Here is a 12,966-nt window from a genome sequence, read left to right as displayed (position 1 = left end):
TTTTTTCCATCATTGAACTGACCTGAAATTAGCTGGAATGCAAATACCCCTGCAAAATAAAAGTAGAAAGTTGGGCTTAATATTTAATTAAAGAAAAAATCTGTCTATATCTCTCGTTGTTTGTGGCTGATTTGTGTTGTGTTGAGAGGTTAGCTAGGATGTCATGACATCCTGCAAGGTTAAAAAAAAAAAAAGACCGCACATTGAAATCTTGCATGGTGTATTTAGAATGTGTAGGCAATGTATCTTCAGGGCAAGCAGTGGTGGGGGTCCTTTACTTAAATAGCAATACAACAGTGTAAAAATACTGTTAAAAGTAAAAGACCTGCATTCAAAATGTTACTTAGATTAAGTTTTAGCATCAAACAAAGGACTTGTGCAGAATGGCACATTCCTGTATAACCTCGTCTTGTAATTCCTGATGTATTATTCTGTCCATAACAATGTTGCAGCTGGGAAAAGGGGAGCTAGTTTTAACTAGCTTGTGTGCATTTAATTAGAATTACTGCTGGGTAGCTATACAAAAAGTCCACAATAGATCAGATGTCTTATTATTGTGTTTTTGTGTTCATCTGGTTCTGAAAAGTAACTAAAGTATAATATTTGCATCTAAAATGTAGGAAGTAATAAAATGAAAATACCTGACTACAGATATCTGTTGTACTTGAGTAGGCATCTGCCTTTAGTTCTAGAGTCGGCAGTCTGTTGACCTTGACGTTGCTCCAGTGTCGTCATCCAATCAGCACAACTTTGCTCGCTACTATCCTGCATTTTGTTCTTGCATAATTTTAGTAGTTTACAGAGAGCTCAACGGGATGTAACTGGTCAAGATGATGGTGAATTTTTAAAAAAAATGTCCTCTGAGCCACATGACAAATTACATCAAATGGCCTGTTGCCCTTTATTAACATAGTGTACGTTGTTGAATTCACAGGTATTTTTTTTTTAACCATGTTTAAAATTCAAATAAATTTGCACCAGTCATGTAGATGTTCTCAGTCACTGAAATAGATGGAAGTACCTGCATAAATTTTAACCTGACAGTGTGTGACGGTCTAATTTCATCATGTCTGGAAATGTACAACTAGATTTAGGTTTGTCTGTGTACAGGGCCACTGTGCTAAATAGGTGTGTACTTGTATGGCTGTCTTTTTCTTTTTGGCTGCTTGTCACCCTGCAAAGGGCTGTTTGGGGCACTTGTTTTTAAGTGTTGGAGTTGAATTTGTACACTTTTTGAAATCGGTTCTCTTTAGTTGTAGTTAAGCAGTAAAAATCCTTTTGTATATTTAAATTTTTCTCAAACTGTTCCTATATTACAGTAGGTGTCAGTTGTTTGGCTCGCTCTATTGTAGAAAATGTGAGCTGTTAGATTTGTGTGCATGCCCACATGTAACACTGCAGTCATGTTCATCTTGTGTTAAAAGTTCACATCTGTGAAAACATGTTGTGCTAGAAAAGGAACAAGTGATATATAAGTGCACAGTTTCACTTTGTTTGCAGACAACGTGTTAGTTTGGCTGTGGGATGACGGCTGAACTACAGTCTTTAGTGAAAGTGGATGGGGTCTTTTTACAGCACAAATCCAAAGTGCTCTTGGCATCAGTAGTGATTTGATTTGTAGTAATTAGTTGTATGAAAGGAGTTTTTTTTTTTATTAAAGAAATACAACTGTAGCCAACTGGGAAGGCTGGGTTCTTGGCTATTTAACTTGTCTAATCAGACACCTAAGGATAGAGCTTGTTTGGAAGAAACAAAGATAATTGGTGTGCGGTTCCAGTGCTTGATCTGAATGAGATGCTGAAGTTGTAGCACGCCCTTTATTACTTTTTATGTGCTAGTGCCAGATGTATTTATGATGGTTATTATTTCTGTTTCAAGTCGCAGTGTTGGTGGGAAACTAAATGACCAGGCCCGATGAAGCTGATGGGCCGCCTTAAATCGATGCACTACCCCTGCTTTTAAATCCCTAGGACTGTTGAACAGCTGGTTTCAGTGCATTTATAAGGCATCCTTTTCATTATACATGTTGTGACATGGATGGATGACACACTGTTATAAAATAGCCAGTTAAACTAGTATTTTTAACAGATAAAAGCTTGAAATGGGGTGGAGGGAAACTGGCTTTAAACTCGGTTCGAAAATAAATTCTGGTATTCGAAGCCTCAAAGTCGTATATCAGTTTTTTTTTTTGTTTTTTTTTTATTTCAGCTGCATATAAAATGCTATACCTGCCAGATTGTTGCTTTTGCCTCTCCTCTGGCCCTATGGCGATGGATTTAAGCCAGCCTACATCTGTGTACTGGTGCTACTTCAGATATTGAGTAATCACTAGAGATGCAAGCTTCCACTTGGCTTTAAATGTTCTTGCTTGGTCTTTTATTGTCCTCCCACTGTGGACAACACTAGTCTTTTACAGGAAGCTGGGTACAGTTGTGTGTTTTTTTTTTTTTTGTGCATCCCATCAGCATGGCTCCGCTACTCCTTAATGACAGCTGCAAGTCAGCAAGTTGTTTCTAGAAGATGTTGAAGGCCTCCCAGTTATGAGTGGATGCAGCAGATTTTAGATCTTACATGTCCATATACGTGTACAGTACAACACCAGGCTTCCCCAGCTCATTTCAAAAGCTAAGTGTTTCTCTAGGCATCTGTCCCCGAGATACAAGGTGGAATTGACTTTATTAATTCAATCACTGTAGAACAGCTTATGACAGTAGTGACTCGTGGTGGCGAGCCGAATCAAGTCGGTAGGCATCCGCATAAGGAATTCAGATGTAAAGGACACTTGTTGCATTGCTGCAAGTTAATATTTGACAGTTAAGTGTCTAGCTTCTGTAACACCTGTTCCTATTTTAATACTTTTTTTAAAACTACCCGTTAAAAGTGTGGACACTCTTCCCATTTGAGTGGGGAAAGTGCATTAAATGTTGTCTGAACCCGTCTGTTGCTAGTGGGTTGTGTGGGAAAATATTGGCCTCTAATTTCAAGTAAAGTTGGAGATAAAATTCGAGTTGCTTATGGACTGTATTAATATGCTGAAGCTGCATGAGCTAGTGAACTTGACCGGCAGTGGAATTGCAGAGAGACCCAGCAGTGTGGGTGGAGGAAATTGAATTGCCTCTGTGCACATAAAGAGTGGGTGTCAATCTATTGTACGTTTTAGAGAGAAACCGTAGAGGGAGAACACATTGAGCCTTGGCTACTGCACTGTCAGATGAGTTGGTGTGAAAGCAGTGCAATTGCCTGTCATTTTTAATTTAAGACATGTTAAGAGTTTTGAGGGTTGGAGAATTTACTGTAGGCTGTAAGCCAAAATCGTTTTGTAAATGGGTTTGTAATCTTGCACTGAAGATAAGACACAGTCCTAGTGTTTGACTTTTTCTGAGTGATGCCATTCACCACTGATTCATAAGAGCCATTTTTGTATTCAACACTTTCAGTTTCACCTCAGTGTGACGTTGGATGTCTTCTGGTCTTGATTGCAGGACAGAGCCTAGGCTATGGATTTGTCAATTACGTGGACCCGAAGGACGCAGAGAAAGCCATCAATACCTTAAATGGCTTGAGACTTCAGACCAAAACCATCAAGGTAAGATGTCATGCATAGCTGCTGGTTTATTATTATTTAACTGCCATCAGACATTGACATCCATTCTTTTCTTCCTCATTGAATTCTGTTACTATTCATGACCAGTAGCAAAACTCCAAGATATGCCGTTCATGTCTAGCTCTCTGGGTTAGTCGAAGTATAATGAGGCTGGAGAAATGGGTGGGGTGGCGGGCTGCTATTGTTAATCTCAGCACAGGTGGCTTTGCCTGGGCCTCAAGTAGAGCAGAACTGTTTCTATGGTTGCATGTGCTGTAGTACTGCTGTATGCCTTTACAGGGAGGTGGCTGCCATTAGCATTCACCAGGCAACGTAGCTCTCAGGGGGCTGGTGGAGAAACTCGTTTGCTTCATATAGTGCTGCAGGATTTGTGGATGGTTGAGCCAGATTATTAATTTGATATTTTTCAGGGGCCTAATAAGGAGTTGGCCAGATAGTCCTTTGACATCAGGCAGAGGGGCACTAGAGAAAATGTCTATGGGCAAAAATATCATATTGGATTAGCACTAAATCTAAACTGCATGCTTGATTATTTCTGTAACATTTTAATATTGGCAAGATGTGGTATATTGAGCCATGCCACTTTTATTTCTGTGAATCGAATACACCTTTTTCTGTCTGCCTCTTCTCAGTTCATACCTCTGAAAGTAGAACATGGGAACTTTTTTTTTCCTCCCCCTGCACACATCCAAAATTCTCTAGCTGCTCTGTCAGAAGTGCAGATAAACCCCAGTGAGGGAGAGGAATATACTTTGCAAATATTAGCATCAAATGAAGTGTGAAGGTGAGACTGGAAGGGAGGCAGGGATCAAGAGAAACAAGGGAGCGGCCTGGCCGTGGGCAGGGAATTTTGGCTTTCACGTTCACTTTGTCAGGCTTCCCTTCAGGGCAGGAACAGGGTCACCAAGTGGAATAGCTGAGAGCAAAAGAATCCTTTTTGAAGGTTTAATAAGTGATTTCAAGTAATTCGGTCGGTACCCTTAAAAGTACCGAGCTTGATTCCCATCCCTAATCTAGACCCAGTCACTAAACATTGATGGAGTCCAGGAGCTCAATAGATAAACTTTGGAAAGACTTGAAAATTGAGTAGTTGCCTCAGTCATTTGCTCTTTACTTGAATAATTTGTTAGTCACTTTTTCTTCATTTAGTCTGAAGATTACTTTAGCAAATTGTCTTGAGTCCTTGTACTGGAAGTGCTTTGTATAGTATCTTAGATAAAACACAGTGTAGTGTTTCCCCACACATAGGCCCAGGTGTATTAATGACTGCCCAGAGAAAACAATACCATCCGCCATCGATTTATCTTGATCTTCTATTATATTTTTAATAGGTAAAGTCTTTACTGTATTGTAGCGCTGCACATTGCATCGTTTCACTCAGCCCCACTCTCTCACACACACTCAAACATCTAAGTGGCATTTTTCGCATTAGGATGCCACTTAGGCTAATATTTGTTACATACAAAATATTGTGTCCAGATCCTCTCCAAAGTGAGTTGGTGTTTGAGATCATTGTATCTGCTCTTCTGTGAGTTCACTAATGTGCCAAAAAGGTGATCTGATGAACTGTTTGCAGAGATGCGTGTGCTTAAACGTGGTTGTGATGTACTGGTCATGTGAACGGTCTCTTCCTGTAGGTTTCCTATGCGCGTCCGAGCTCCGCCTCCATCAGAGATGCAAATTTGTACGTCAGCGGCTTGCCAAAAACCATGACTCAGAAAGAACTGGAACAGCTCTTCTCTCAGTATGGACGCATCATTACCTCACGCATTCTGGTGGACCAGGTGACTGGTGAGTAGGACATGACAGCTGTCCCACAGCTTAGCTTTCTAACTGAGCTTCTTTCTTCCACCTCCTCCCACCCATGACACAGCCGGGTCTGGGAAATATCAGAGGTGGTGGTATGATGTCCACAGATGAAATTTTCTGTTGGAAATGTTCATAAATATGCATGGGATTGATAGAATATGAAGTAGGTGTAAAGTAGCAGGACTCGATGCTTAATTTCTTTTTTCCCTCCAGTCTTCCTTCTGCCTGCACTTGTCTTGCTGCTTCCCTCTTTCTCTACCTATCCCCAAGATGTACTGTATATGTCTGTTTCATGCCAAAAAATGAAATGCATTTAGCGCAGTTACATTTTCAATTTTCTAAACTATCACTTGGAAGCAGAACGCCCTTATGAAACACTAATGAACAGAATCTTTCATTGTGACATTTCCCAGCGGCTCTGTCCCTGTGTGCTGCCGGAATGTAATGGTTCTTCAGGCATGCAGCCGCTGGTCGTCTTTGTCTAACAAAAACATCTTGTTTTGAGATAATTCATTGTTTCAATGGAGCAATCCATGATTGAGCAGGTAAGAAATTGGGAAATTGGTTGCCTGAAACCAAAGCAGGATTACAACCTGCTTTTGCTCACAAATTAACAGGCCAACAGTTAATTCATTGTGTAACTTATGCATGTTAATGTGGCTTTCAAGGGCAAAATGCATACATGAATCAAAGCTCCTTTACTGGCATGCATGCACAAACCTTGAGAAATGCATTATAAAACAAATATCAAACTGCTGGATGGTGCTGCTTGTAGTGCACGGGAGACTGGAGGGACGGACCTCTGACTTTGCAAAGATGCTGAAGCTCCTGGCTGATTATCGGGCGAGAATAGGAGCCAAAACACATGTATGGATGTCTCAAGAGGGCAGGAGCTAATTCAAATGAACCTCTTTGTTGCTGCAAACTAACTTCAAGAAAGCAAGTAGATTTATGAAACAGCTACCTGAAAGCTAGCTAGATAACAACAACTTGGTAACTCCTGTTGTAACACAAATAAGCTGTCAGTAAAAATGTTTTTCATTGAATAAATTTTGTCGACATCTGTGCTCCTCTTCAGTCCAGGTCTGATTCCCCCCCCCCCCCTTTTTCTCTGTTTTAAGCTGTCTTATTACCTTTTTTTTTTTTGTTTCTCTGCAACACAAATTTGGATTTTGATATTTTCAGTTTTACTTCATTTGGGTTGGGTCAATAATGTTTGCTGCCTCCTCTTGTATGTATTTCAGTCTCTGCATTATTTCTTAATGTGGAACACATTTCCTTTATGTTCTGGCAGTGTATATAGGCTCATGTTTTTAATTCACTCTTCCTTGTATAAGAATGTATATTTCATGAGTATCAGTTTAGTTATAAGAATTGCTAATTAGGAATTGTAGTGTTTTCAGCTGTTTCTCATGTCTAATTCAGAACTTTGTAGCATTTGAGGCCACTGCATCTTCACAGCAGTGTACTGCACCCTGAGATGCACCAGGTTTGGATACACTAATCATTAGTTAATTCAACAGGTAAATTTATAATTGGAATATTTGGTCAAGTTGCTGTTAAAGCTGTTTGTGTGAATGTCTTCACGGCTATCAAGTCGACGGGCAGCTGATCTTGCGGTCATATATACCCCTCAGGTGTTTCCAGAGGAGTGGGCTTCATCCGTTTTGATCGGCGAGTTGAGGCTGAGGAGGCCATAAAAGGTCTGAACTGTCAGAAGCCGCCCGGTGCCACCGAGCCCATTACAGTGAAGTTTGCAAACAATCCAAGCCAGAAGACCAGCCAGGCGCTGCTGTCCCAGCTGTATCAGTCACCCAATCGAAGGTACCCAGGACCTCTCGCACAGCAGGCACAACGCTTCAGGTAAAAGGGGCACACCAAAAAACAAAATCTGATTAGAGCCAAGCCTAGTTAATAGTGCTAGTGATCTGTTGGCCTTCTGAGGCTTTTTAAAATTAGCATTTAAATAGTCTCTCAGCAGTATTATGAAAATATTCTGTGTTGGAGCTCATCAATACTCTGGACAGAATAATTCATCCCCATATTCATTTTCAACTTTGCTGTGTTCCTCCTGTTGCAGATGTAGGCATACACCACAAATGAGTTTGAAATGAGATGAGCAATACTCTGGTGGATAATTCAGTAGATGGTCTAAACACTTTTAAAAAGTTGGCCTAGTTGGTGGCCGTAAATGTGAAAATAAATCCATATATTGCTCTTCAGTCCACTGATTGATCTCAGTGGTATGCAAGACATCACAAGGCTGCAATATTTGCAGCCTGAACGTCTCCTGTTGACACTGTAGTGTCGGTTGAATATTAAGTCAGTAGGGTTGCACCGGTATGAGATTTTCATGGTATGTCTCTAAATGATAGTATACAATATTGCTCAATTCCTGTTGTCAGCTACAACGATCCTCAAGAATGAAAACAAAAGGGTTTTTTTTTCAAGTAACTGCCAGCTGATTGAGCTGGATCACAGCCTGACCCTAAAGACGAAACAGAATTATAAACTTTTTAAGAAAGCATGTAAGTATAACATGTTGTATTTAAAGCATCATGTTTCAGTAGCAGTAAGTATTCGATCCTTAATTAAAAGTACTACTGTGACTGTAAAAGTAGCCTAGTTTGTTACAAGTTTGAAAATAAACGTATCTTGAAAATCTACTTAAAAGTAGAAGTAGGCTACTCGATGCAGAAAAGTGTTGTAGCCTACTACACATGTATATCCTGTAATATATCATTGCATGTCGTATCGTTCATGTGCTGATGTAAAAGCAGGATTTTATTGTAATAGCTGGCTGAGGTGGATGGTGTTTTTGAGATATCCAAAGAAATCTCGCACTGCTGTTTTAAGTTTCTTTTTGGGTGGATACAGTTTGGTGAGTTATCGGCTTCCTTCTTGTTGCAGTTTGTCCACCGCACGTGGCGCCCATTGCTGAGTCTGACAGGGAAGAAAGCTGAGCAGGCGTTGCGTGTTTGGCAATACTGTGAAGTCGGGATACCGCTGCAACCCTAAAGTTCAGTCAGTGGGTTGATGAGGGCAATAGTCTTGGATTCACTTGAGTGGAATAGCTGGCTTTGGTTATGGTATCAGAACTATTACTCATCTCTGTCATCCTGCCAAAATGCATCATCAACCTCCAGAATAAGCTTTTCTCCAAGGTGAAACATTTGGGGGTTGTTTTTTTTTTTTAGATTGGACAATCTGCTGAACATGGCCTATGGAGTCAAAAGGTAAATTGATTTTCTTTTTTAGATTTTCCAATCTGCTTTAATTGAACCTAAGGGAAATTCAGACATGAGGGAGCTGATGGGATTTTTTTTGTTTTGTTTTTTTTTGTTTGTCTCTGCATTAGCTCTCGGCAATGTTGCGTAGGCAGTTAACACTGCATAAGGTAGCACTGATTCAATATGAGGTTGTTGATCAAAGAAAAATGCTTTTGTGTGCATGCATTAGTGCTGTCTACAAACAAATGTATACATAATTCAGTTGGTGAGAGATTTCCAGGTTGTTTTAGCAGCAAGTGATGTAAATATTTAGCATGTGTGCAAGATGGAGAAAGGTAGACTGGTGTGAGCCAGGCATGCTTCTAGGAAGAGACCAGTGTTAGGTGTCACTAAACATGAGCTTTCCACGACAGTCGGGATCAAACTTGGCACCCTCATTGTGAGGTGGGATTGTTTACCACTGATGCCCTGAGACATTGAATTCATTGTCAAACGGCACCCTGAGACATTGAATTCATTGTCAAACACAGCGCATTGTCTGCTCGGCTGCAGTGTTAAACAGTCTGGTGTGCAGAGCAGGGCGACACTTTCTAAACACTACCTTACTCTGTTGTATTGGCCTTGCATAGAGTTCCCTAAGTCAGGTGTGCAGGGTCAGTCATGTGCCCAACAAACACAATTTCCACTCAGTGTCACTCTTTAAAATACAGCTAGTGACAGTGAAGCGCTTTAATCTTGACATAATGTCACAACATGTCAAGATTAAAGCATTGGCTGCTTAACAAAGGGCAGAATTTTACAATTCTTTACTTGCTATTGCACAAAATTGCATACTTGTATTTTGAGCTTCATCTTCACCTTGATCTATTATGAACAACCCCATCCTGTTTTAAAACTTGGTTGCATCAGATGTCTTTCAGGATTTGCTGGGATACCAGTTTGTTGAAGCAGAGTTTTGTCAGAATCTTTATTTTCCCCAAGTGTGATTGAAGTCCAGTCCCCTGTAAGCTCAAAGGCCCATCACAGCTAACAATAGCCTTGTGATTTCTCTTCTGTCCTGCTCGTTGGCTGGCGTCTTCGTTGTCAGATCTCTCTTAAGTCCTTAATGCTGGGAGCACACCTGTCGTCGTGGCTGATGATCCTGAGAGACCAAGTGGAGCAGCTAATCTTATGTGACACCTGCTGCAATAATTCATAGGCTTTCCATGCACCTTGAGTTTTGTTTGTAATTCACCAAACGCCAGGGCTTTTGCATGCCTTTTTATTCCAGCCTTGGCACTTTGATATGGTGCCCAACTGACAGTATTTACGTATCAGAGAACAAGTCTAAAAATCTAATGATTAATGAAGGAGCAAGAGCAGAATGAAACCTTCCTGGTTCTGATCCCTGCAGACACCTCTCAGATTTTGTTAGGCTTTTAAAAGGCCCCTTTTGGCTCTTTCCTTAAACCAGTTTACCTTTGTATTTTACCACAGGTTCTCTCCTATGGCCATTGATGGGGTGACCAGCTTGGCTGGCATCAACATCCCCGGGCACGCAGGCACTGGCTGGTGTATCTTTGTCTACAACCTGGCTCCAGATGCCGATGAAAGCATCCTTTGGCAGATGTTTGGGCCGTTTGGTGCCGTCACAAATGTCAAGGTTATTCGTGACTTCAATACAAACAAGTGCAAAGGATTTGGGTTTGTCACCATGACCAACTACGACGAGGCAGCTGTGGCTATTGCCAGCTTGAATGGATATCGCCTCGGGGACAGAGTGCTGCAAGTCTCGTTCAAAACCAACAAAACACACAAAGCCTAATACCCACTGAAATTCAGCAGAAACAGAAAATGGAAGCGTGTTGACCGTAACTTTCTACATTAGTAACAGCTTTGTAAATCAGTGTTACAAGGAAAAACAATATTTAGCATCCAACAATGTGATTTTTTTTTTTTCTTTTTTATTTCTATGCTATGAATCTTCTCAGTAAAACAGGAAAAAATACTGCAGGTTTTAATGCCTGTGATGTTGAATTCTCTTGCTGTCTTTACAGATGGACCATCTAAAATGTTACTATAGGTTTTGTCGTTTTGTTGCGCATCTGGTTTGCAATCGTAAGTGTTGTAAGGTTATGTGTGGTGATTTCCTTTTGTATTTCTCTGTCCTCATTTGCCTAAGGTGCGTTATGCCCTCAGTGGTTAGCAAGTACTTAGTTTGAGCTTTTTGCAGATTTGTTTTTGTAAGTATTCTGTTTATTGTAATATAAGTTGGTTATTGGTTGGCTGCATAATGTTGCTTATTGTAAACTTAATAAAAGACAAAAAAAATTCTTAAAGCAGTACCTTGCCAAAGAGCTAAGAACCTCTTTGATGTGGGTTTGAAAAGCATCTATTTTTATAAAAAGAAAAATTTGGAGAAACTTTTTACTGGACCTGGAACAAAATATTTTGACTTGGATACTTTGAGAAATATCTTCATATGACACCTTGTGAGCTTTTGAACTTTACAAGAAAGTTTGCAGTGGTTGAAATTTCTGGAGAGATTTATGATGTAAAAGACCTTTTGAGATCTTTGTATTACAGTATCTTTCGATTACAGAATCAATGGCAGTGCTGGTTTCATTTGTAAAAATCTGTGGGTCCCCGTCATCCCGGTTGTCGCCACTAGCAACTCGCTATTTGATTTGGGAAAAGGACAAAAATACAAAGGTTGATTCACAAAATGGGCATGCAGAAATTTACAGTGTAGAAATCTTAAAAGGTACATGGGGGCTAAAAATCAGTTCTTCCTAAAGGATTCCCTTCAGACGGCGCTTGCGGCGTGTTGTGGTGTACCCATCACTAGACAGTCTTAATAGCAACCAATAAGGGTTTTTACCTGCTTTGTACGAAAGATTTGAGGACAAGCCAGTGAAGGCAGCAGCGTAAGAAAAACAAATCTGGAGAACAGAATGGATTACTCAGAGCTTCGAGCTATGTAAATAAGTTTGTTTTGTTTTGTTTTTGAGTATTCGGCAGACTTATTTTAGGTTCTAGTTTGATTTTCATTGGGAATTGTATTTATATTTTTCTTTTATGGAGTATGTAAGGTATTTCATTTTGGATATTAACCTTTTGAATTTTTAGTTTCCCCATCACTTGAAAAACTGATTTGTTGTCCCATGGACTAGCATTAAAGTGCATCAAATTCGTTGGTTGTTTGGTCTGTAGATAGTCTTGCTTTGTAAAAAAAGAAAAAAAGGAAAAATAAGGTATTAAGCTATAGACATTTGTTTTGTTTTTATATATAAACATTATAGATATATATTTGTGGTAAAGAATGGATATAAACCACAGTTTTGAACTATTTGATTACTTTTTTTCATACTCATATACGTAATGCATATAACCTGTCTAAAATCGCATCAAGGTGTATATCGCTTTATTCACTTTGGGGAAGTCGGTGAAGCAGTTCCATTGATCGCAAAATTGGTTGCAAGAGTTTGTAGAAGAACATCGAACTCGTCTTGAACAAATGGAGGCTGGCTGAGCCTTAGGTGCACTTAATACTTCACCTGCATCCTGCTTGGTATTGGAACCAATTACTAGTCATGCTTCCCCTTTAAATGAGCAGTGTGCTATGCATTATATAATTATCTTTGCAACAGCTTTTTCTTGTTTATCTATTCCTTCCTTTGTGTTACTTGTAAACGTTTAAGTCTAGATGAGTTGTGATACTTGCTGCTGTGGGGGAGAGAGTACATTTTTTTCCATGCCTGACCTGTCATTGTTGAAATTTTCTTTTTTGCAACTTCCTTTATAATATGTTCTTTGACAAATTGTGCTGCTGGTCCGGCATGAAAAACTGTACCCTCCCACCTCTCATCGCAATTCTTTATCTAAGAATGATTATTTATTTGAAGCTGTATAGTCTGACTAGGTTCACAGCATTTTGGAATAGAATAACTGGAGTATCTAAAAGGATGTACATGTTCTTTTGTGTTTGAATACTTTGGATTTTTTCCATGTTCTGTACATGAATAAATAAGTTGAAGGGCAATGCAGTTTGTGGATGGATCCCATCATTCCTTTTTTCCTGTTAACTACAAAGTGTCTGTGCCGACGTAATGTAAAAATGTCTCCCTTTTCACAACTTTAACTTGTGCTTTTATTTTAGTTTAAGTACCGTATTTTCCGGACTATAAGTCGCTCCTGAGTATACGTCGCAGGACCAGCCAAACCATGAAAAAAAGTGCGACTTATAGTCCAGAAAATACTGTATTTTTAAATCTCACTTATTGGCCACAATGTGCTCATTTTCTTGCCGTATCTTAAAGTGACTATCTGGAACTTTAAAGGATA

The 12,966-nt window shown here is 39.7% G+C and overlaps 1 protein-coding gene across 9 annotated transcripts in view; it reads left to right on the top strand.

Moving 5' to 3' along the window:
* elavl2 (ELAV like neuron-specific RNA binding protein 2) overlaps positions 1-12,664 on the top strand; it is a 28,238-nt gene extending 15,574 nt beyond the window's left edge. For 6 of the 9 annotated variants that reach the window (XM_020611425.1, XM_020611429.1, XM_020611433.1 and 3 more), the window contains 5 exons: positions 3,483-3,586; positions 5,242-5,395; positions 7,051-7,276; positions 8,611-8,649; positions 10,120-12,664. In XM_020611425.1, coding sequence (XP_020467081.1) covers positions 3,483-3,586; positions 5,242-5,395; positions 7,051-7,276; positions 8,611-8,649; positions 10,120-10,447 — 851 coding nt within the window. In that variant the 3' untranslated portion in view covers positions 10,448-12,664. The remainder of the gene's footprint in view (positions 1-3,482; positions 3,587-5,241; positions 5,396-7,050; positions 7,277-8,610; positions 8,650-10,119) is intronic. The other 3 variants (XM_020611430.1, XM_020611432.1, XM_020611431.1) reach the window with 3 other exon arrangements.
* The last annotated feature ends 302 nt before the right edge of the window (positions 12,665-12,966 follow it).

Source organism: Monopterus albus, unplaced genomic scaffold (genome assembly GCF_001952655.1).
Source record: "Monopterus albus unplaced genomic scaffold, M_albus_1.0 scaffold113.1, whole genome shotgun sequence".
NCBI classification, from domain to species: Eukaryota; Metazoa; Chordata; class Actinopteri; order Synbranchiformes; family Synbranchidae; genus Monopterus; species Monopterus albus.
Note: the sequence above shows the minus strand (reverse complement) of the source record. Positions and strands in the feature narration are given on the sequence as shown.